The sequence below is a fragment of the Pogoniulus pusillus genome, chromosome 23 (assembly GCF_015220805.1).
Source record: "Pogoniulus pusillus isolate bPogPus1 chromosome 23, bPogPus1.pri, whole genome shotgun sequence".
NCBI classification, from domain to species: Eukaryota; Metazoa; Chordata; class Aves; order Piciformes; family Lybiidae; genus Pogoniulus; species Pogoniulus pusillus.
In genome coordinates, this window is record NC_087286.1 from 7,587,568 (window position 1) to 7,613,211 (window position 25,644).

Genomic DNA, 25,644 nt, shown 5'->3' on the forward strand with positions numbered 1-25,644 from the left:
GAGCTCAGTCTCCATAGGCTTGCAAAAGGAAACAGCAGCAGCCACATCAGGGATGGAAGACAGGGATAGAAGAAAGCTCCCAGGTCGTAATGCCCACTGGATTTGGCTAAACAGAGAGGTGATGGAGTCATCACCCCGGGAGGTGTTCAAAACCTGTGCAGACATGGCACTCTGGGACATGGTTTAATGGCCATTGTGGTTCTAGGTCAATGAGGGACTTGATGATCTTAGAGGTCTTTTTCAGCCAAAATTCTATGAACCCTTAGTGGTTTTAATCTTCAAATTGTGAAGGCTTTTTGCTTGCCTAATGTGTGGAACTTGCCAGATGAAGTAATCCACACTGTGCTCCAGAAAGCCAAAAGCTATTGATAGTAGGCATTGAGACCTAGCAGAGGTGAGGTCTAGAGACCCAGAGATGTGAGTTCTGCTCATGGAACAGAGAAGAGTAACTGAAGCAATGAAGTGATGTTAAAAAAATCAAAGTAACTAATAGAAATCTTAGTAGATAAGGTCTGTCAGGAGGCAAAGGAAGGTGTGAGGAAGAATCTCTTGCAGATATCTTGAAATTCTGAATTTTCTAGGAGCAATTAATTTGTACAGGGAACGCTGCAGGGAGGGCAGGTAGAGTAATAGTGTCCAGTTCTGGGCTCCTCAACTCAAGAGAGATGCTGAGGTGCGGGAATGTGTCCAGAGAAGGGCAACAAGGCTCATGAAGGGCCTGAAACACAAAGCCTATGAGGAGAGGTTGAGGGAGCTGGGGGTGTGCAGCCTATAGAAGAGGAGGCTCAGGGCAGAGCTCATTGCTGTCTGCAACTACCTCAAGAGACACTGGAGCCAGGTGGGGGTTGGTTTCTTCTCCCAGACAACCAACAACAGAACAAGGGGACACAGTCTCAAGTTGTGCCAGGGGAAGTATAGGATGGATGTTAGGAGGAAGTTGTTGGCAGAGAGAGTGATTGGCATTGGAATGGGCTGCCCAGGGAGGTGGTGGAGTCACTGTGCCTGGAGGTGTTGAAGAAAAGCCTGGCTGAGGCACTCAGTGCCATGGTCGAGTTGACTGGCTAGGACTGGGTGCTAGGTTGGACTGGATGATCTTGGAGATCTCTTCCAACCTGGTTGATTCTATGATTCTGTGATTCTAATTTTGATGTAGCTCTGGCCAAGACCTCGATTTATTTGCTACTCTCCTAATAACTAAGGAGTGTGAGATGCAGAGCTCGTTATACATCCCATCAGAAAGACATGCCACATGTTACTCTCACAGGCTCATGTGCACACCCATCGTGTCTGCTGGCATATAAACACTGGCTTCATGCACAAAGCAGTGCAGTTATCTCAGCACACAGCTGCACCTCGCCACGCTGCCACACACCAGCAAATGTTCACATCAACCAAGGCTCTTACCTGCTGTTTTGCTAGGGATACAAACCAGTGAGCAGCACGCAGGTGGCTGAAGGCTGGGAGTAGTTTTGCTATGTCTCATTTATCATACATCATTTTGATCCAACAACTTATCAACTACCTACACTGAAAAAAAACCCCACCCCACCCCTAACGATACAATTAATGAGTTGCCTGTACAGATTCTTGAATCCCATGGGAGCAGTTCTGAGTTTAGCCACCCCTCAGTTGGCAGACCTCAACACTTAACGAGACCTCCCGAGCCCGTCCACCCGTTTTTAAACCTGAAAGATAAAGAGTTAATTACTAGAGCTGCAGATCACTTGCCTAATGGTATGGAATATAGCAGAGATAATGAGCTCATTGTGAACTGCGACAGCCATGTAACGTGGCTCGTGAAATGCTGATGGGACTGTCCGCACTGCATAGCAGAGATACACACCCCACAAGAGGAATAAAAATTCAGCTGTGAGAAGAACAAAAAGAAATAATTTGCAATTAGTTTTATATATATATATATATGTGAAAAAAAAAAGAGAGGCAATCTGAGGCACTACAGCATCTTTTGTACGTGTGGGTACCTATTCCAAGACACCACCGACTCGCACACGCATCTACGTACACACTTAGGCATTCCAGCTCTTTCAGATGCCATCACTGCACATGGTGCTTTCAGTTTTTATGGTTACTCACTTCTTTTCACCAGGTCAGGAAGCTCTGCATTCATCAGGTTTCAGTTTTTACAGCTGACAAACTTTCAGACAACGTCTGCTCACGCCTTGCTCTCTTTCCAGCTGGCTAGTACACTTCTAAGAGGAAGTATTCTCACTTGTAGCTCTGGTTCTTGTTGTACACCTCTACTGCCAGACTACAAGCTTTTTAAGACAACAGTTTCATTTCAAAGGTTTGTAACTCAGATATAGCAATATATTTTGGCTTACACATTTCTCTGTCTGTGGAAGTTAACTCTGCTGCTGGCTGTAGCATGCTGAGTCATTTCTGTGGGCCTAATGTAATTGTCAGAAATAATGTGGGTTTCTCTGTTAGAAGAAAAATGAGTAAAGGAAGAAAGGAGGAGTAAAAGGTCAGGATCAGCTTAAACTATCCTGTTGGAGCTAACTCATCCATACCCAGCAGTACTCTGGCCTCAGTTTCCAGTAGACAGGCTCCTGTGACATCATTTTGCTTCTGATACAAATGAAATCACTTCATACCCATCTAAAAGAACTCTCCATAAAACAACCCCCAACAGCTCTGTCTCCTAGTTATGAGCAGGGCCTTGCAGTCTGGGTTGATGATGATGGCTGGAAGTGGCTGAGCCTGTCCACAGTCTGCAGCATCGTGACAGACACCTGCACTGCTCCAGACCAGCTTCAGAAATGGAGTGACTTGATGCTACTGTTACCCATGCACTGCTTTTGCCTCGCTGAATCTGTGCAGTGAAGGCTGCAAATATGCTATAGCAGAGATTTAGTTCTTCCTCACACTTCCTTTTGCCAGTATGTCACTGATCACCAGTTCCAGTTACTGTCACAACACATACTATGGTAGTGACCAGCAGCAGATCATTACTGGTCTGGCACACCTGGATAAGGACACAAATTGCTTGTGAACCCTGCCATTAGCAACAGACTGAAGTAAAACATCTGCACTGGGGATCCAATGAGAGCAGATCCTCTGGCTTCTCTACTTTCAGTAGTCCCTAAGTGCTGTGATCTGCCTATGCTATATTGCACAGCATTTTGAGACCTGCACTTTTCTTCTGCTTCTCAGCTAAAGATCAGTAAGAGACAGGTCTGGATAAAATGAAAATGAATTGGCTTACACAGACCTCTCTCTGATTTGAACTAGATGTTAGCAAGAAGTTCCTTCCAGTGAGGGTGGTGAGACACTGGCACAGGTTGACCAGAGAGGTTGTGGATGCTCCCTCCCTGGGGGTGTTCAGGGCCAGGTTGGATGGGGCCTTGGGTGGCCTGTTCTGGTGGGCAGTGTCCTTTCCTGTGGCAGGGCATCTTGAGTGCTGTGTCCAGTTCTGGGCCCCTCAGTTTAGGAAAGATGTTTGAGATACCTGTCCAGAGAAGGGCACCAAGGCTGGTGAGGGGCCTGGAACACAGCCCTGTGAGGAGAGGCTGAGGGAGCTGGGGGTGTGCAGCCTGCAGAAGAGGAGGTTCTTAATGGAAAGAGAGATTGGCATTGGAATGGGCTGGCTGGGGAAGTGGTGGAGTCCCCATCCCTGGAGGTGTTTAAGAGGAGGCTGCATGAGGCACTTATTACCATGGGTTAGTTAATTAGAAGGTGTTAGGTGATAGGTTGCACTGGATGATCTTGGAGGTCTTTTCCAACCTGGTTAATTCTGTGATTCTGTGATCTGATGAGAGGTTAGTCTGAACCCTGAAGAACCTTTTACTTCTTTACTTTTATCCAAGACCTAGCTTTAAGACCAGCATTTTTGCTAGAACATATCCTACACAACCCCAGCGGTTTTACCGGTTCCATAAACACCTGAAAAGGCATAACCCACCCATGCTGCTGCTGTTCTTTCTTTCTTTCTTCCACATTAAACCCCCAATAATAATAAACCTTTTTAAAAGTTTGAGTTGAGACCTTCCAGGGTGGCAACACCAAAAAAGCATGGCATGATCCATGCATCCCAGCCTGTTCTTGGGCTCTACAAAAGCACTCATGCAGGTGTCTCTCCCACACTCCCCATAGGCTCCCCACAAGCTGGCTGCTAGTTCCATTCCATCCCTAGATAATTAGCTGTGCTCCCAGTGAAGTCTCTGTTACTCTGGTTTCTTAACAACACCTACACAGGAAGGACCTGCCAAGCCATCTTGTTCCTGGAGTCTTCTCTGAGCAAGTGAAAGACAAATGTTGCTTCAGTGAAGTAAGTTTAAAGGCTCCTTTAACGATGGTAGCAGTTTTGGGTTTAGTCCCTAAGTCAGCTCACCTCACACAGGCAGCATCATGGCACTGAAGTACATTGCTGTAGCTGCTCCCTATTGACTCAGAAGAAATAGAAAAGAGGAAGATGGCTACAATTGGGTTGCTGAAGCCAAATCCCTGTATCTTACTGCCATGTGTCCTATGGAAACTCTTCTTATTCATCCTCTTCAGAACATGCCAGAGAGACTCTCTCCTTTCATTCTGCCTTTCACCTAAAGTACTCCTGCAGTAAACCACCCAAAATAAGCAGCAGAGCTAAACAGAGCAGCCAGCTGTGAAATAAGAGGTATCCTCCACAAAGCTACCCATGGTCTGTTCTTTCTCTGCCTCACATTCTGTGATTCTGTGCTCCACAACCTCCCTGGGCAACCTGTGCCAGTGTCTCACCACCCTCACTGCAAAGAACTTCCTAACATCCAGTTTCAATCTCCCCTCTGCCAGTTTAAACCCGTTCCCCCTTGTCCTGTCATTACAAGACCTTGTCAATAGTCCCTCCCCAGACCTCCTTCAGATACTGGAAGGCCACTCTAAGGTCTCCTCAAAGCCTTCTCCTCTCCAGGCTGCAGAGCCCCAGTCTCAGCCTGTCCTCATAGCAGAGCTGCTGCAGCCCTCTCAGCATCTTTGTGGCATCCTCTGGACTGGCTCAAACATTTCCATGTCCTTGTGTTGGGAGCTCCAGGACTGCACACAGGACTCCAGGTATGATAAATCCCAGTTTCAATGAGTGAGTACAAATGAAGGCAGCACTTGGTCTCCATACCTCACTGATTTTGGAACTGTCACCATTTCCAGTTCCACAGTCAGAGTCACAACGGAGGTCCTAAGACATCAAGAGGAGATTTCAGTGTATTGCTATACTGGAGCATAATGGTTTGCACCATTTAATGCCTGATGCTTTCAAACCAGCTTTACATTTTGAGCAGCTTTGGCAGTCCTGGCTGGAGATAATAATTAGTGTGACATCTGGTGAGGAACATAAACAGGGAACAGCTTTTGAAGCACAAGGTAAAACAACTGAGCTCCTGCACTCGCTAAGCCCAACGCCACAATAACTTCATTAGCAGCAACAAACTATCCAGACTGAGAGAAAACCAATTTATTATCTAAACCACTAATTACACAACTTAGATGTATCATGTGGAAGCTGTGCTTGAGGCAGGGTGGGGGGAAATTAAGTTCAGATAATTAGCTGCAGACTATTAGTGCAATTGCTAGCAGCAGCCTGAAGATGGGAGGCAGCTTTGCTTTGTGCTAGAATGGCCCTTTTGGTTCTCAGTATGAAATAAGCTACATGTTAAGGTATTTATTAGACCAATAAAAACCAGAGATAGAATTAACTTCATGTAGGTAGATAAAGGAGCACATCTGGCCACCATCCAGTAGGTTTCTAACAGCACACTGAGGTCTCATTGGTTCTGTCTGTGGCATGCCAGTGACTTGAATGATTAGAAGCCATGAGACATTTCTCTTTTGACTTGCTGAGTAGTTCTCCACTCGAAGCCTGGTGTGGAGGAGTGACTTCTTGACCACTAAAGAACTATCCTAACATACTGCAAGCCTGGCAACCACCCCCCCCCCCAATTCAAAGCACAGAAGATGTGATCTTATTCACAGGATCACAGGATGTCAGGGGTTGGAAGGGATCCAAAGAGATCATCAAATCCAAGCTCCCTGCCAGAGAAGGACCATAACCTAACTCTTTTAAGTGCAGGATATTTCAAGGTCACTTCCAACACCTAATGTTCTGTGATTTATCCCACTCATCCCATTTTACTTATTAAGCACAAGGACATGAAATTCCTTCTTTCCTCCTGGAAAAGGATGGGAATTCCTAGCAGACAAAGAGTTCTCAACACCTTTCTGGGCAGAAAATGTGAAATAACCAAAAAAAAAAAAAAAAAAAAACCCAAGCAGAAAAGAGCTCTGAAAAACCTCATAGTAGCTACTCTACAACAATCCAGACCTTCAGATTTTGGGAGCATATCTCTGGTAGGTGAAAGTGTGAAGAAAAAACAAACCCAAGCAGTTGCTTGAAAGGCATAAATGGAAGGTAAGAGATGAGAAAATGAATGGGGCCACATACACAAATGACTGACTTTTTAAATACCTCTCCTGCTAGTCACTGTCTCTTACCCACACAGGCTTTTATCTGGGCATTGCACTATTTAACCAACCTGCACAGCTCTATTCTTACTGCGTTCAGTTTTGGGCTCCCCAGTTGAAGAGGGACAGGAATCTGCTGGAGAAGGTCCAGTGGAGGGCTGCAAGGATGATGAGGGGACAGGAGGGCATGGCTTATGAGGAGAGGCTGAGGGACCTGGGGCTGCTTAGTCTGGAGAAAAGAAGACTTGGAGGAGATTTGATAAATGTTTATCAGTATCTGAAGGCTGCCAGGAAGGGGGGGACAGGCTCTGCTCACTGCTCCCTGGGACAGGACAAGGAGCAATGGATGGAAGCTGCAGCACAGGAGGTTCTAGCTCAACCCAAGAGGAAAATTCTTTAAAGGTGCCAGAGCACTGGCACAGGTTCCCAGAGAGGTTATGGAGTCTCCTTCTCTGGAGCCTTTCAAGGCCTGTCTGGATGTGTTCCTCTGTGACCTGTGCTAGATAGCATTGTCCTGCTCTGGCAGGGGGGTTGGACTCGATGATCTCCTTGGGTCCCTTCCAACCCCTAATATCCTCTGAGCCTGTGATTCTTTGGTGTTTAAAAAAGATTATTCCTTTGGTTTGTGTTTAGAAAATCATAGAATCATAGAATCGAACAGGTTGGAAGAGACCTCCAAGCTCAGCCAGTCCAACCTAGCACCCAGCCCTATCCAGTCAACCAGATCATGGCACTAAGTGCCTCAGCCAGGCTTTTCTTGAACACCTCCAGGGATGGGGACTCCACCACCTCCCTGGGCAGCCCATTTTAGAACACTTGGCTCAGCCAGTACACTGGACCAAACTCGTGCCCAATGCTGCTCCTGCTGGCACTAAGAACGCGCCAGGTCTGCTCGTCTGGGGGTTGTTTAGGCCATTAGTCATCTTCTGCATCTTCTGATTCTGAAGAGCAACGATCAGTGCTCATCAATAGCTAAAGGCTGAGTGTCAGGAGGATGGAGTCAAACTCGTCTCAGTGGTGTCCAGTGACAGGACAAGGGGCAGTGGACACAAACTGGAACACAAGAGGTTTTGTGTGAACAGAAGGATAAACTTTTTCACTTTGAGGGTGGCAGGCAGCCCAGAGAGGCTGTGAAGTCTCCACCTCTGGAGGCACTCTTAGCTTCTTATCTCAGCTGTTACCTGAGCCTCTCAGAGGTGCAGCCCTTCTTGATCTGCTGTTCACAAATAGAGAGGGGCTGGTGGGAGATGTGCTGGTCAGAGGCTGCCTGGGGTTCAGCGACCATGAAATGATAGAGTTCTCAATAGGCAGTGAAAGCAGGAGGGGCATCAACAAAACCTCCACACTGGACTTCCAAAGGGAAGAGTTTGGCTTATTTAAGGAACTAACTCAGAAATTTCCTTGGGAAACAGCCCTTAAAAACAAAGGGGTCCAGGAAGGTTGGACCTACTTCGAGAAAGAACTCCTGAAGGCAGAGGAACAGGCTGCCCAATGTGCCCTAAGATGAGCCGACGAGGGAGGCAGCCAGACTGGATGGGCAAGGAGCTGCTGAAGGAATTAAGGGGACAAAAAAGGGTGTATCACCTTTGGAAGAAAGGGGAGGTATCCCAGGAAGAGTTCTAGGATGTTGCTAGGTCTTGTAGGAAATAAACATAGAGAGGCAAAAGCCCATTTAGAACTTGGGCTGCCACTGCTGTTCAGGAGAATAAAATGTTTCTGTAAATGTCAGGGCAGAGCTCATTGCTGTCTGCAACTACCTGAAGGGAGGCTGTAGCCAGCTGGGGTTGGACTCTTCTGCCAGGCAACCAGCAACAGAACAAGGGGACAGAGTCTCAAGTTGTGCCAGGGGAGGTACAGGCTGGATGTGAGGAGGAAGTTGTTGGCAGAGAGAGTGATTGGCATTGGAATGGGCTGCCCAGGGAGGTGGTGGAGTCACCATCCCTGGAGGTGCAGAAGCCAAGCCTGGCTGAGGCACTAAGTGCCATGGTCTGGTTGATTGGGCAGGGCTGGGTGCTAGGTTGGACTGGATGAGCTTGGAGGTCTGGTTGATTCTATCCTATTCTGTTCAATTCTATTCACTCCAAACCCACCTGGATGTGTTCCTGGGTGGTTTATTCTGGTTGATGCAGCTCTATCAGGGAGGTTGGACTGGAAGATATTCAGAGGTCCCTTCCAACCCCCACCAGTCTGTGATTCTGTGCCAGGTATCACATTCTGTGATCATTTATCAGCTCCACAGAGAAGGGCAGACCCAAGGTTGGTAGTGCTGACTTATTCAAGCTCCCTCTGAATAATAATTAATTAATGATTAATATATTCCTAGTGAACACATTAACCCAAGCTTTGGGTTAATATATCCACCAGGCTTTGCTAAACAAGCAGTGCCTGGGCAAAGCCCTGTCCCAAGACAGTTTCTGTGCTATTTTATTTCAGTGCCCTTTAGCTGGCTTGTGCCATGCCTTGCACAGAGTGGCAAATGCAGATTGGGCCACTCCTGCTTGTCCAGGAGCCAGCACAAGTGAATTCCATCTTCACCCAGATCTTTTCTCATTGCCTGCTCTGCAGATGTCTGTACTCTGCCTGAGTGCTCAGTACTGCAGAGCAGGGGATGGTGAACTGAACACAGTGATCAAAGTCACTTTCCTCTCTTTTGAGGAAAAGCCACTTGGAAAAGTCATTGAAAGCCTCCTTACACTTGAGTGGGTACCATAAGAGAACACCCACAGATGATGAATGGAGTAAAAGGCAGCAAGGGCATGACTTGAGGAGAGTTAAAAATCAGGTTCAGAAAAGCAAAGGTCATGTAAGGAGACATAAAATGTCAAGAACTGTGAAGCTGGGCTTCTGAACGTGGCTTACACACCAACTCTGCTTAGCATCCTCAGGAAGTTCTTCATCCTGACTTCTACAGCTTTGCTGTCCAGCACTACATTAGAATACCACTCGAGCAGCCTTAACTGCCTCTCTTTTTCCATGCATAACCTTCAGTTAACTGTAATTTCTTAAGAGACCATCATTAAACGCATGTGACAGAGCAACTGCAGAGATAAGTCAAGGTTGGCTAATGAGTAAAGCTCTGTCACTTGTTGCAAATGACATTTTGATGCCTAGTGAATGAGAGAAAAGACTGCAGGAGGTAAAAAGCTGTTCTGTGCGCAGAGCTCTAACTTCATCTGTCCCTCATGCTCCTGTGCATACGAAGAGAGTCCCCCACTCTGGCCAAACTCTGCAGGAATGATCCCAGGGAGCGTTTCTCCTGCTCTTTGGGTGCCAGCTCAAACACTGGGTTGCACTGCTGATGTGATGTGCAGCAGAACTAAGCACACAGGGCTGCGTTTGCAGCCAGCGAGACCATGCACAATGTATTGTGCACAGACTCAACAAAGCTCTGCAACTGAGCCAAGGGTACTGCCAAATGGGCACCCAGATTAAATGGACCATATAACCCTAATTTTACCATGCCTCAGCTCTGGCTATGTAAAATGAGGACAGTGCCACCCTGTCACTGCAAGATGACAACACAAATAAATTCACTCATATTTGTGAAGAGCTTAAGTCCTAAACTCTGAGTTTCCTCCCTGCCATGGCTTGGAAAATGAGTTAATTCAGGCTGTCCTGCTTGCATCTCAACTCTCCTACCCTGTTAGAAATGCCTTTCTCTTGTGCTTCTTCAGGCCAAACTCTTGATGGGGATGGCTACAGCTACGGCTGCAGAATGGGGCTCCTTGAGTCAGAATGCCCACCTCTGAGCTTGCTTGCACTGCTGTCCAAAAGAAGACACTCCTGAAAGCTCATTTTCATGACTCTCTATGATGTGATGTTCTGTGTCTGACCACACTGATTTGCTTAAAAAACACACTTGCAGAGCAAGAACAGGTGATGATGGTGACACATGCTGTGTCCTTTCCTTACACTGGCGAGGGAGAGGAATTACAGCTGCAACTTGGCTAAGTCCATTTGGTATTCTGAACTCTGCATTGCTGGCAAAACAGTACTCTCCCACCAGCTGGACCCTCTTTTTTCCTCAGGGTTTGGACATAAATTACTGATTGCAGCTCTCCTTACATCCACACCACAGCTACAACTCATCTACTTCTCCAGCACACTTCATTTCATTAGGCTAATGGCTAACTTTTAAATCCCCTTTATTGAAACGAAGCGAGCTGTGGATCTGGAAGCACAGCTCTTCCCTCTGTTCACTCACCCAGGGTGCCAGCTGGAGCCAAGCACACAGCATCATTTGAAAACAGGGGAGAATTTGTGTCCTGGATTGCTCCTGTGTTGCCAGCCAGCACAGCCTCTTTCTGCCCCACTGCATCCAATCTCCCACCTGGAGAGCTGCACCACATCACAGGAGAAGTTCTTCTCTTCAACTGAAAGGACTGTCATTCATTTCAGGGCACTGTGATGACATGTGTGAGTCTCTAGCGTTCTGTTACTCCTAGCAAGTTATAAATCACCAGCACTTATCTCTCTCTCAGAGCATCGGAGCCAATGGCATCCTGGCCTGCATCAGGAGCAGTGTGGCCAGCAGGACAAGGGAGGTTATTCTGCCTCTGTGCTCAGCACTGCTCAGGCCACCCCTTGAGTGCTGTGTCCAGTTCTGGGCTCCTCAATTCAAGAGAGATGTTGAGGTGCTGGAAGGTGTCCACAGGAGGGCGACAAAGCTGTGAGGGGCCTGGAGCACAGCCCTGTGAGGAGAGGCTGAGGGAGCTGGGGGTGTGCAGCCTGCAGCAGAGGAGGCTCAGGGCAGAGCTCATTGCTGTCTGCAACTGCCTGAAGGGAGGTTGTAGCCAGGTGGGGTTGGACTCTGCTTACAGGCAACAAGCAACAGAAGAAGGGGACACAGTCTCAAGTTGTGCCAGGGGAGGTCTAGGCTGGATGTTAGGAGGAAGTTGTTGTCAGAGAGTGATTGGCATTGGAATGGGCTGCCCAGGGAGGTGGTGGAGTCACCATCCCTGGAGGTATCACAGTATCACCAAGGTTGGAAGAGACCTCACAGATCATCAAGTCCAACCCTTTACCACAGAGCTCAAGGCCAGACCATGGCACCAAGTGCCACGTCCAATCCTGCCTTGAACAGCTCCAGGGACGGCGACTCCACCACCTCCCTGGGCAGCCCATTCCAGTGTCCAATGACTCTCTCAGTGAAGAACTTTCTCCTCACCTTGAGCCTAAATTTCCCCTGATGTAGGTGTTGAATCCAAGCCTGGCTGAGACACTTAGTGCCATGGTCTGGTTGATTGGCCAGGGCTGGGTGCTAGGTTGGCCTGGATGAGCTTGGAGGTCACTTCCAACCTGGCTGATTCTGCAATTCTATGACTTCAATTAAAGCTGGTTTAGTTTTCTTTCCCAACCCATCAATATCTCCTCTTATTCCCTTTCTCTTTCCTTTTAGGAAGGCAGAGGGGTTCATTGAGAGCATCTGCCACTTACTCAGGGGCTGACCCAAGCCTACCCCTTGATATACTTGAAGGGCTAGAAAGACAAAGAGCAGCGTCACAAAGACAAGGGGAAGTCAGAGCAGCTCCCAGCCTCTCCCAAAGCCATCTAGCTACTCTTACGAGTGGCTTGCAGAAGCACTGATTGTGGCATTTACCAACACACAGCCATGCACCCAAGGCAACCCAAACATGGTTTCCTTAGCAGAAACACTCTGTAGAAACAGTGCCTAAATAAAGGCTACAGCACTTCACCTGTGCTGTAACAGCAACATTACTGCAGGAGGTAATGCAACCCAAACTGCTCAACCTGGGGTTTCCAGCATCACTCATCACTGTGGTTGTTCTTCCCCATGACAAGGTCTTGCAATGACAGGACAAGGAGTAATGGGTTTAAACTGGAAGAGGGGAGATTTAAACAAGGTGTTAGGAAGAAGTTCTTCAGGGTGAGGGTGGTGAGACACTGGCACAGGTTGCCCAGGGAGGTTGTGGATGCTCCCTCCCTAGAGGTGTTCAAGGCCAGGTTGGATGAGGCCTTGAGTGACCTGTTCTAGTGGGAGGTGTCCCTGCCTGTGTCAGGGGGTTGGAACTGGATCTTTGAGGTCCCTTCCAAGCTAAACCATTCTGTGATTCTAACTATCTCTGCCTGAACCTGTGTAACCCCAACTTCTGCTTCTAACTCCTTATCTGGCAATCTCACCCCTGCACAGACTTCTGATATAAGGGTGGGGATGGCAAGAAGGAGGTAAGTTAATCTGAGAGCCCTCCTGGGCAGTTCTGCTGTTCAATCTATTCTATGATTCTGTATCTTTTCCAGATTTACTATATCCTAGAGATGAGGGACATGAAGTGCACAGAATGTTGGTGATAGGGATTGAGAAAGAGGTGCATGTGGTGGCAGGAGGAGTGGGTTACAAGCAGGAAAGGGACAGAGCTGAAGGCTCCTTCATAAAACAGGATTCTTCTGTTTCTGCTGCAAACATTTCATACAGGCCTGGTCTCATCACTCAGAGCATGCTTGTCACAAGTCATCACTATTTTTACAGGCTATATTTTTTTTAGGTATCTAGTGTGAGAACTGAAGCCAGATCCTGAATTCTAACAAGTACCTCCTGGTTGTCCTCTGAAGAACAGGTCTCTAGATGTCTCAAGACAGACTCTCAAAATGGATGGCTGCTGTTGACAGTTTGGGCTTTAATCTTTTTACATCAGTGTTAAGGAGAGCACAGCTTAAAAAACACCCACTTGGAAACCAACAGTCCCTCTGCCATGGCATGCTCTGAACAGCACACCCTGCATATGGCACAGGGCCACATCAAATGGGGCTAACAAAGAGAAATAATCATCACTCATGCAGCACTGAATGCAGCAGAGGGCCTGTAGAAAATTTAGTAACAGGCCTTGTGAGGCTGTATTACAATGCCCCAGATCAGAACTGTCCAGGCAATCTTAATGCCCAGCCTGTCAGAGCCTGTCCTGGCAACTGGTGCCCCCTTTGGAGGCAGAGGTTGTGCATGTTGAGTATGGGTGAGTGCGCGGTGGGAGGCAGCTCTTCTGCAAACGCTCTGAAATGCTCACTGTGCTCCTTCTCCTGGCTGAGGGCATGCAGCAGCCATGGTGCTGCCTCGTGGCTGAAGTCCTCTTGATGCCCAAGACCCAGGGCATCAGCCAGCCATCACTGGGTATGGCAGGGCAGCAGTGTGCTCTTGTAGCCTGGAGGGCCAATGCCATTCTGGGGTGTATTAGAAGGGCTGTAGTTAGTAGGTCGAGAGAGGTTCTCCTCCCGATAGACTCCGCCTGGTGAGGCTGCATCTGGAATATTCTGTCCAGTTCTGGGCCACTCAGTTCAAAGAGGACCTCAGGGAACTGCATGACCGAGTCCAGTGCAGAGCCACAGAGATGATGAAGGGAATAGAACATCCCTGTTACAAAGAGAGCCTGAGGGAGCTGGGGCTGGAGCCGGAGCCAGGCTCTGCTGGGTGATGCCCAGTGACAGGAGAAGGGGCAAGGGGTGGAAGTTGAGGCACAGGAAGTTCTATGGAGACACGAAGAGGAATTTTTCCCTTGTGAGTGTGACAGAGCACTGGAACAGGCTGCCCAGGGGAGTTGTGGAGTCTCCCTCTCTGAAGATATTCAAGACCTGCCTGGATGTGTGCCTGTGTGATCTGTTCTAGGTGATCCTGCTCTGGCAGGGCTGTGGACTGGATGAGCTTCTGAGGTCCCTTCCAGCCCCTGACATTCCGTGATTCTGTGATGTCAGGTCAGCTGCGTGGGAGCAGCACAGCTCCTGCCAGCCAGGAGCCAAAAACACCTCCCTGTGCATAGTTAACACCTGGCATTGACTTCTGGCTTAAATAAAACACTGGAAACCACAAGCAGAATACAAGGTGGGGATAAAAAACCCTAGAGTTCAAATCCTAGGGCTTGGTGAAGCCCTGGCCCTGCTGAAGTCAGGGATATCCACCCTCTAAGACTTCACCTCTGCTTTTTATTTGTGCTTGTGCAAACCTGTTTCTCTCTCTGCCTTTCTCTGCTGTCTGGGGCTTTGCTCATTACACTTAGTGTTTTGCTTTCCTTTTCCAGTTTCTGGGAAGTTCTTTTAAGTCCAGTGCAGATGTCTGTTTCACTTACAGTATCTTCCCCACAGTAAAAAGAAATATGGTTTCATTTCTGACACTGTGAGCCAATGGGTACTGAAAGTTTATCACTTGGGGTTTTTCTTCTGGCTTGGAATCTGGCTGTGACAGGTAGCTAAAGTATTCAGGCCACAGAGAAAAAGCTTTGTGGCTGAGCATTTTCAAGCCTCAGATTCTTCCTCTAAGATCTCAGCCTGCCAACCATGTCACAGCTTTTCAGTGACAGGTGCCCCAGCCTTGAAAGTGATGCAGAAACAAACCCAAAGGAAAGAAAAAGAAGAACACAAGGAAGGAAATTAAAAGAATCTAGGCAAGGAACAAATAGGCTACCCACAAGTATCCAACCTCAAAGGAAATGCCTTCTAATTTAATTTATGCTGTGTAGATAAAACAAGATTTACTGAATGCTGATTTTTGTCATCAGCATATTGCAGAGTTAGAGAGGCAGTGCTAGAAAGGGTGACAGGCTCTGTGCCTGAGCCCCTGCTCCTCTCACTGAGAGCATCCTCTTACACTTAATGGAAGCATAAAGTAAAAGTATCACTGCAATAAAGAGTCTAAGTAGCATGATTAGTATGGAAAATGATTCATAAATCTTAAATAATCTCTGGTAGCATAAAGGATTCATCTCACTACGAGTTTCTAACAGAGCCTTTGTTAATTCTCACTTCGCTAATCTGCAACCTTGAAAAGTCTCTCCCTGCATTTCAATACATCATCAACTGTCAGGTGCAACAGGGAGATGTTCCAGCCAGGGCTCCAGGTGACACAGGGCATTCCAAAATGCTGCCTAGTTTTCACATGGAATAGCAGGCATTGCATAGATTATCACCCAGCACTTTTCATTTTATCATTCTATATCAAGGCCTCTTAGGGACAGGATAAGGAGCAATGGCTTTGAGCTGGAAGAGGGCAGATGTAGACTGGAGATTAGCAAGAAATCCTTGATAGTGAGGGTGGTGAGACACAGGAACAAGTTGCCCAGGGAGGTTGTGGGTGTCCCCTCCTTGGAAGTGTCCAAGGCCAGGTTGGACACAGGTTCTAAGTCAGGTTTGGATGTCTGATGTGGGTTTCCTATCTCCATTGCTTAGATGTTAATTTTTATGAGGTTATGAACAAGTGGTCCTGCAAGTTCTTTCCCTCCTTACACAAGAGCTCTGCTCAGTTCTGTAGTGCAAAAGGCCTCTATTAGCCTAGGTAGCACTTCTCACTTCCATAGCAGAGAAGAGCTGCTTTCAAAGAGGCACCCATTGCTTTGCTACTGCAACCCAAGTTACAAACCTTTGAAAGTCACAGGAGTCTCAGTACCTCTTAATTATGTTTTACCTCTCAGCCCATTAAAAAATAACCCCAAACACATGTTGATATTCTATTTCCCTAGAAGCTTTTCAGGTGACATTAGGCAGCCTGGCAAAAACTTTTAAAGCTATCCTAAGAGAAGAGAAATAAAAAGACAACCTAGATTGATTTTAGGCACTGAAGAGGAGCCAAGAAAGGCACATACCGACAGCCATCATGTAATCCCAGCGGTCTATGAGGCACATGTTGAAGATCAGGTGGTCAGATGTTTGCCCTTGGCCAATGAGTGGAATGTTTCTCTCCAGATTTTGAGTTATTGCAGAAGTCCAGCCAACCAGAAACCAAAAGACTACCAGGAGAATAACAGCCAGCATCCTCATCACTCGCCCACCTGTCATGTACGGAATGCGCTGAGCGGTTCGGGACAGGAAAACCTTCAACACCCTGGAAAAAAAACAATTCAGGCAGGGCAGGATTAGGAAGAGCAGTAGCAGTGCTGCAGGGAGAGGAGAGATCTCAACAGTGTGTACAAACATCTGAGGGGTGGGTGTCAAGTGGCTGGGGCCAACCTCTTTTTGGTAGTCAGCAGCAATAAGCCAAGGAGCAACAGCTACAAACTGGAACACAGAAGGTTTCACCTCAACATGAAGAGAAACTTCTTTACAGTGAGGGTGTAGCAGGCTGCCCAGAGAGGTTGTGGAGTCTCCTTCTTTGGAGACTTTCCAAACCCACCTGGATGCATTCCTGTGTGAACTACCCTGGGTGATGCTGCCTTGGCAGGGAGGTAGGACTGGATGATTTCTGTTGGTCCCTTCCAACCTCTAAAGTTCTGTGATTCTGCAATTCAGATTTGCATTTATTTCCCTACCAGATTATTAAAAAAATAATTATCAGTGTTCTTTCCCCTGACAGCAGAGTACAAGAGTGCACTTTGAGATGTTATTATTTTCATATTCATCCTATTTAAAATGGAACTGATTGCTGCCCAGAGAGCGCTACCCAGCAATAGAAGACACCATTAGCTGCGCTTATGCTAGACACACATATCCCCATGCTGTGCTGTCAAGCTGTTTTCTGCTTTCCAGCTCCCAGTGGAGAGCTTCTGCCTTTGGAAAAGGGAAGGCAATTTCCATAAAACAGCAACTGTGTGTGTGAGATTTCATTTCATTTTGATGCTGTCTGCTCATCCTATTTCCAGCAGGAAAAATTACCTCTTCTTGGGTGTTTTTCCCATTGAATTTGATGCTTCTGAGACTCCTCCCAGAAATAACTGGGGAAGGCACTTTGCTAATTAAGTGGTTTCTAACTTGTTTAGAAGCAAACCCACATTTTTTTTTTGTTGAGCTGGGATAGAATCATCTTAAGAGAAGCCACATCATATGTCAGAACACCTACCACGTAACAGCCGCTGAGCATGTGATGCTCTAAATACATTTGCCCTCACTATTAGAACAGGTTTACATCTGCCAACAGCTGTTCAAGAAGATGTCACCTGAACTTTCTACCCATCACCACCTGCTGAACAAGACAAAGGTTCTGCTGGGAGCATGAGGGCAACCAAAAGGCAAGAGGAAATGGCCTCAGGGAGGAGTTTGGCTCTTCATGTGGCACAGAATATCCTTTATGTTGCCTCAGCATGGGATATGCCAGAAGCATCCAACCTTATCCTATGACAAAAAGGAGGCTGCCCCTGCAGTGCTCATGTCTTGACTCTGCCAAGTTACCAAGGCTGGGCAGTGAGGAAAGGCTATCATGGAAGCTTTGATCTACCCAAGCCTTTGGAAGCATATTCACCATTGGAATGGGCTGCCCAGGTTGGTGGTGGAGTTGCCATCCCCAGAGGTGTTCAAGAAAAAAATGGATGAGGCACTGGATGAGTGCCATGGTCTAGTTGATTGGACAGGGCTGGGGGATAGGTTGGACTGGATAAGCTTGGAGGTCTCTTCCAACCTGGTTGATTCCATGGGCTGAAGTTTAAAGGCTGTTGTAGAGCTCGGGGTGAAAAGCCTTCCCAAGTGGTCAGCTGTTGCAGTGAGTTTGTCCTCAAAACCACGGTGGTTCCTCATTCCTGGACATGTGCTTGTCCAGTGAATACCACTGGCATCCATGAAGGGACAAAGTTCAGGGAGCTTCAGTGTTTTTTTCAGAAAGTTGAGCTTTTAAATGCTTTTGGTCAACTCTCAAGTCCCTGGAGATATTCAAATTGAGGCTGGGCAGAGCTCTGGGCAACCTGATCTAGTCGAGGACATCCCTGTTGACTGCAGAGGCGGTTGGGCTGGATGACCTTTGGAGGTCCCTTCCAACCCAGACTATTCTATGAGTCTCTGATGCTTTTCTCCCAAGCCATTGCACAGCCAGGCCCACCTTTTCAGCAAAAGCCAGCCAACAGACCACACTCCAGATTAATATTTCTGCTTGCATTTGCCTCAGAGGAGGCAGAAGCAACTCACACAAGTGGTGCCTCTCAGACAAACAGCAGAGCAGTACCTTTCAAGGCAGAAGCACAAGACCTTTACCACATCCATCAAAATGAATCATCACCTGACTACAAACAGCTCTCACAGTGTGCATTAGGTGAAGTCAGAGATCTGAGTGTGTTCAACACCATTCAGCTGCTTCCCTCCCAACAGTTACTCTGCAGGGAGTCCCAGTTCTTGATCTTGCCACGTTTGATAGATGTTCTGCTCCCTTTTTACAGATGCTTAAGCGTTTTATGTTGGAAGCAGCTTCCTAAAGACTTCATGCAGGACAGAGAGGAAATTCCACAGAGGCAAGGAGGTGACTTCCCTCTGCACTGCTCAGCTGCAGCATTACTCTTCCAGGGCAGCACGGCTAAATCCTGCATTTTAGATCACTCAAAATCAGTGAGGGATCTCCTCTTTGCTCTTGTGAATGCTGATCAATACTCAGCTTCTCTGAGGACAGGAACATCTATCATACAAGGAAAGGCTGAGGGAGCTGGGGCTGTTTAGCCTGGAGAAGAGGAGGCTGAGAGGGGATTTTATTAGTGCTGACAAATACCTAAGAGGTGAGTGCCAGGAAGATGGGGCCAGACTCTTCTCAGTGCTCCCCAGTAACTGACAAGAGGTAATGGGCATAAACCTGGACACAAGAAGTTCCATTTAAACATGAGATGGAACTTCTGTACTTTGAGGGTGGCAGAGCACTGGAAGAGGCTGCCCAGAGGGGTCACTGTCTCATCAAACTGGATGCATTCCTGTGTGATCTGCTCCAGGTCGTCCTGCTCTGGCAAGGAGGGTTGCACTCAATGATCCCTTCCAACCCCTACCATTCTGTGATTCTCTGAAGGGAAAGAAAATGTGTTCTTTTTGTAGTGAACTGGGAAGGCCAGTGGGATCCTGGGGTGTATTAGGAAGAGTGTGCCCAGCAGATCAAGGGAGGTTCTCCCCTGCCTCTACTTTGCCTTGGTGAGACCTCATCTTGTGTACTGCCTTCAGTTTTGGGCTCCCCAGTTGAAGAGGGACAGGGATCTGCTGGAGAGGGTCCAGCAGAGAGCTAACAAAGATGATGAGGGGACTGGAGCACTGCCTGATGAGGAGAGGCTGAGGGACCTGGGGCTGCTTAGTCTGGAGAAGAGAAGACTGAGAGGGGATTTAATCAGTGTTTATAAATATCTGAGGGCTGGGGGTCAGGAGTGGGGACAGGCTCTGCTCACTGCTCTCTGGGATAGGACAAGGAGCAATGGATGTGAGCTGCAGCACAGGAGGTTCCACTTCAACACAAGGGTCTTTACTGTAAGGGTCCCAGAGCACTGGCTCAGGCTCCCCAGAGAGGTTGTGGAGTCTCCTTCTCTGGAGCCTTTCAAGGCCTGTCTGGATGTGTTCCTGTGTGACCTGTGCTAGATTGTGTGGTCCTGCTCTGGCAGGGAGGGTGGCCTCGATGATGCCTTTGGGTCCCTTCCAAGCCCTGCCATGCTGTGCTCCTGTGCAATGCCATCTTTGCACAGCTGTAGTGTGCCACTGGAGAGAAATCTCCTCCTGCATAGTTGTGATGGTTGAGGAGTTAGCCAAATCACACAAACCAGCTGAGAGCTACCAGAAGCTTCTGTTTCTGCTGTGGGCCTCTAAAGCCAACCCCTGGTGATTCCACTGAGCCTTTTCTGGCTGTAACAAGGCAGGACTGGTGCTTGCTCATGAAGTGCTGAGTGCAAGGCAGCTCTGCAAGGCAGAGGGGTAGGCTGCTGTTACACCACACTAGAACAAAGAAGAGTCTGCAGTACAGCAGTCAAAACTCCCCCAGTTTGGATCAAACCATGTTTCATTTTTCCTCCTCCTTTGCACAAAAAGCAGCATCTGCCACCATCACCAGCACCATTCCTGCCTTGGACAGGTAGGCTCATGTGTAACCCAACCTTCACACTTAAATCACAACCCAATCCTTCTTCTGAGCAGCTGTAAGGAGAGCTGAATCAGACTGGCAGTTTGGAAAACCTCCTTCCCAGAGGCTGTGGCATAAAAGTACTTAACCAGAACATGAGCTGCAGTGTTCCAGTTCCCTCACCTCCCCTGCTTCAAGACAAACCCAAACCCACACTGCGCAGCACCTTGACGCTGAGTACTACTGTGCTCTGTCTCCTCCCCTATGCATTACTGAGCAGGTGTCAAAGCAGAGACAAGTGCCCTGGAGGCTCCCCACCCAAGAGGATGCCTCCTCACCAGCCTGGAAGGTCGTTCTCCTTCCTGTACCTCTGACTCATATGCTATTGAAATTCACCATAGAAGAGTTGAATCACTGCAATATGAGACCAAACTGCCTCAGCAAACACTTAGTGGCTGATGACTGCCAGCCTCCCTCAGGAAACTGGGCAGTTCTTGATTAAACTCCTTGCCCCTGACTTCTGGGGGGCCAACGCTCAGACCCCACTCCCCTTTTTCAGGACTACTTGAACAAATGTGAGAGACTCCTCACTAAGAAGTGCAGCTGCATCTGCTCTAGGGAATTAAGTACGCCCAGGGTTGCCCCTGGCACTGATGACAGCCAACCGCTGCCTTCCACCACAGGGTGGCTGCATGCAAGCTGCCCACTGCAGTGCTCTGTGCCACCTCCTGAGCCGTGCTTGGAAACAGCTTGGGAGCATGCAGGTTATCCCAGGGACCACTCAATTCAGCAGGACGGAAGAAGGAATTCCAGCATCCAGTAATGTTCTCTGATGCTACTTAATGTATGAGTATAGGTGTGGTCTTGGACTCAAATCCCAGAGCAACTTGATGCTTGATTATGAGTATCAAGGAAGGCAATGCCAACTCCTCCTCTGGTCCTGCTTACCCCCAAAAAGGTTGGAAGCAGCAGGCAGTGCCCTGGTAGAAGCTTAGGGCAAAGTCTGAGACTGATGCTACTTAATGGATGAGTATAGATGTGGTCTTGGACTCAACTGTTAGGAGGGAGTTCTTCACAGAGAGAGTGATTTGCCACTGGAATGGGCTGCCCAGGGAGGTGGTGGAGTCAGTGTCTCTGGAGGTGTTCAAGCAAAGCCTGGCTGAGGCACTTAGTGCCATGGTCTGGTTGATCGGCCAGGGCTGGGTGCTAGGTTGGACTGGATGAGCTTGGAGGTCTCTTCCAACCTGGTTGATTCTATGATTCTATGAAATCCCAGAGCAACTTAATGCTTGATTATGAGTATCAAGAAAGGCAATGCCAACTCCTCCTCCTGTCCTGCTTACCCCCAGAATGGTTGGAAGCAGCAGGCAGGGTCCTGGTAGAAGCTTAGGGCAAAGTTTGAGACACATGATCTCTGATCTAAGGCAGGAGCAGAAACGTAACCACCTTCCCCAGCATCTTCAAGCTCTTCTCCCATATGCAACTCACTTCTATGAGTTGTTGTTGGAAAATCATAATTTTCAGTGACATTCCATCAGCTCTGTTTGCAGACAGATCAGGCAGAACACTGCAATGTGCTCTGCCTGTGTTGCTAGAAAACATAGCTGCCTTCAAGCAAAGCTTTTGAACTACAGACAGACATAGGAAGTATTAAAGTTGGTGTGCAACAGTCATCCACTTTTACCTCATCTCCTATGAGGACAGGGTGAGAGTTGAGGCTCTGCAGCCTGGAGAAGAGAAGGCTTTGAGGAGACCTTGGAATGGCCTTCCAGTGTCTGAGGAGGGCTACAGGAGGGCTGGAGAGGGACTATTGATAAGGTCTTGTTAATGACAGGACAAGGAGTAATGGGTTTAAACTGGAAGAGGGGGGATTTAAACTGGATGTTAGGGAGAAGTTCTTTAGAGTGAGGGTGGTGAGACACTGGCACAGGTTGCCCAGGGAGGCTGTGGAGCACAGAAGCACCCAATGTGATCGAAGATTTAAGATCACATTCTGTGATTCTGTGATCCACAACAACCCTGGAGGTGTTCAAGGCCAGGCTGGATGAGTCCTTGAGCAACCTGTTCTAGTGGGAGGTGTCCCTGCCTATGACAAGGGGCTGGAACTGGCTGAGCTTTGAGGTCTTTTCCAACCTAAACCATTCTATGATTCATTTTACAGAGTAAAGGGGAGGCACAGCTCAGGCTGAATGACCTGCCTGGAGACCACTGCCCCACTCTGATGGCTGCACTGCCAACTCTAGGGAGAATTAAGCTACATGGTCCAAGGGATGGTCCGTGGGAGGCTGAACAAGGGGAGGGCCTGGTTGCAAACAGCCAAGAGAAGCCCATCAGCCAGGGAAAGAAGCAATGCTGCAAGTGGATCTGAAGCTGAGGGACGGAGTGTCCTGGCTGATGCTGCTGGCTGGGATCACCAGCTTGGAAGCAGCCAGCAAAGCATGTGGCTGCTGCTGTAGAAGTGACCTCCTGAGAAGCAATGTATGATTTTAGAAAATACATAAAACCACACAACATTTTCCTATCATATTCATGAGCTGTCCCATGAACAGCAAGCAGAGCCCCCAAAATATCTGCTGCCTGCTTAAGTGGCAGGAAGAAGAGGTGAAGGATCCTGCTTTGGCAGCAGCGACCTGCCACAGTTGGTTTATCTTTTATGTCTACTATCTGTCATTTTGTGGCTCTACTGAGTCATCCTGTCAAAGTGTTCTGTTCCAGACTGATGATTTTTATGGTGATATGAAAGCTCCATCAGAAAGATAATGGGTTAAAGCTCTTGTAAAGTATATTGCCTTCCTGTGGAGCAGGGATTGTGCCTTACCTGCTTTGTCTGGAGTAACAGTGAACCTGCCACTTGCAGTTTGTAAACTGATGGGACTCTACTAAAAGTGAGAAGTTAGTGATGACAGATGTATGGCAGCGTGGCACAAAAGGGAACCCACACTCCACACCTGATACCCAGGCACACACACAGAGAAACTGAGTACAGGTTTCATTTCCACCTCAGGAAGGATTACTGAAGAGAGAACATCAACAACTAAGGCCCAGTATTGCACAAATCATATTTAGATCACAGTATCACAGTATCACAGTATCTGTCTCTTGGCTGGAAAGGACAAAACCAAACTGAGAGAGAGCAATGAACAGCTTTTAAACCTACACCCCAGCTGAAAATCCCAAACTAGCAGTTGTCTGCTTCTCATGGGATTTCTCTAGATCTCAGCATAGAACAAGCTTGAAGTCCAGCACTGAAGAAGACAGTCTGGTGTGCTAACAAACTGCTGATCAGGTAATGGTGTGTAGTGAGGGAGCAGGGGAGCGGTGCTGTCCTTTTTCCTTACCAAATTACATCTGCTTCCAAAAAATGTGATTCTGAAGGTGCAGTTTCCTTGATAGTTGCCCTAGAGTTTTAAAGTGGCTCCCTGTTGTGGAAAACTAATGCAATACAACTTCATCAGATGTACAGCTAGAAAAGCAACCTGTGAAAAGGAGTTCAAATGTATTTTACCTCAGAGCCTGGCAAGAGCTCCCCCCAGCAAGCAAAGGCACATGGGTCATGACTAACCTACTCCTTGCAGCAGCTGCCAAGGCTGGCTTTAATGCCACAGGTATAAAGGTAATGCCACAGTGCTTGACCAAAGTTCTTCTGGCTCGATGCATCCAGGTGATGTTAGTAATCTGGATTAGAAATGCTGTGTCCAGCAGGAGCAGGTTGTGCCCTTGTACTCTGCTCTGGTGAGGCCACACTTTGAGTGTTGTGTTCAGTTTTGGGCACCTCGTCAGAAGAGGGATGTGGAGGTGCTGGAGCCAGTGCAGAGGAGGGCAAGGAAGCTGTGAAGGGCCTGGAGAGTAAATCTGATGAGGAGTGTCTGAGGGAACTGGAGATGGTTAGTGTGAAAAAGAAAAGGCTGAGGGGAGACCTCGTGGCTGTCCACAGCTACCTCAAAGGAGGTTGTGGAGAGGTTGGTGCTGGTCTCTTCTCACAGGTAATCAGTGATAGAACAAGAAGGAATGGCCTCGAGCTGCCACTGGGTAGGGTTGAGACTGGACATCAAGAAAATCTTTTCCCAGCAAGAATGGTCAGGTACTGGATTGAGCTGCCTAGGGAAGTGGAGTCATCACCAGCCCTGGATGTATTTCACAATCATTTGGATGTGGTGCTTGGGGCTATGGTTTAGAGTGCATCTTGTGGAGTAGAGGTATCAGCTGGGCTTGGTGATCCTGGGGATCTCTCCCAACCTGAATGTTTCTGTGATTCTGTGATATACTGTGCTGCCATCATCTCCCAGCAGGCTAAGGTGAGGGGCAATCAAATGCCACTCAAAAGAAGGCTCTGAGTACTGGGAGGCAGCAGGAATCCAGTGGGTTTCCCACTGCAATCAGAATCACTCATTCACTCCCATGTGGGCAGCACTGGCCTTGACAGTCCCATGGATATTTAATAGCATGAGTCTAAAAATATGGCTGGCTTGGATGAGAATGGTTGGATTGGAGCAGCTTTTGTCTGCCAACCTGTAGGTAAGCCTGAAATGAGCAAACAAAACTATTTCTTTAAGTGTAGCCTAGATGCTGACATTTTTCATGCTATACATCTGCTTCATTTTCTCCCTCCACCTGCAGGTGTAAATCCCCACCTGGGAAAAGCTCATTGTCCTGGTGGACTGTAAATCAGTTTCTAGGACTGTAAGCAGTCAGCTTCTAGGACTGGAAGCTGGAGTTTTCTGCCAGACCAGCTGAGGTTTTCTTTTCCCCAGTGCCTCTTGGCTCCCCAGCTCACTGCCCTGCAGCCTGCATCTGTTCCAGCTGCCTGCTAGCTCCCGTTGCAGAAGACACTCAAACTGGGTGTCTCTTGCTTTTGTTCATACCATTCAGGTAGGGCTCAGCAGAAATGGTTATTCTTCAACTGGATTTGCCCATGCTGGCTGAGTGCTGATGGATATGCCAAGCACTGGGGACCTGAGGTAAGAAGGCTCAACAAGGGGACTTGCCATGTCACGTAACCAGGTTTCAGTGATGCAGACTAAGTCTTCTTATTTATGAAACCCTCATCTGCTTTGTCCTAATTATCTCTTCTAATAAACCACTTACTGCACTAATACCCACCCCTAACCCAGCTGAGATTAGCAGAACTGCTCAGTGTTAGCAAAACATCTGACCCTCTGTGGTGGAGCTCTGAGCGGGCAGAGCTCTTCCAGAGCACACCATGACTACAATAAAAGCCCATCAGCCTGTCCCCAGACAGCTGCCAAAGCCACCTCTCCTGTCTGCAAACTCTTCAGGTGTCAGGCCACGTCAGACTGTTGCTTCAGTGGCACCAAAATCAAGAGCTGATGCTCACAGAATCCTGTGCGAGGATCCTAAAGCGCTGCACCTTGTAGGTCCTTGGGAGAGGCATGAAGCCATCTCCCGAGCCTGTCAGAGAGTTGTTCATGTAGTCAATTCAACAATTGACTCCTGATAGCTGTCTTTACATTTCTGCATCC

At 48.0% G+C, this 25,644-nt stretch overlaps 1 protein-coding gene across 1 annotated transcript in view; it reads right to left on the minus strand.

The window, feature by feature from the left end:
* GPR158 (G protein-coupled receptor 158) overlaps positions 1-25,644 on the minus strand; it is a 214,895-nt gene that overhangs the window by 9,763 nt on the left and 179,488 nt on the right. Inside the window, exons 7-8 of the mRNA XM_064162477.1 lie at positions 16,032-16,270; positions 1,729-1,867 (exon numbers count right to left, since the gene is read on the minus strand). Of these exons, the coding sequence (XP_064018547.1) occupies positions 1,729-1,867; positions 16,032-16,270 (378 nt within the window). The remainder of the gene's footprint in view (positions 1-1,728; positions 1,868-16,031; positions 16,271-25,644) is intronic.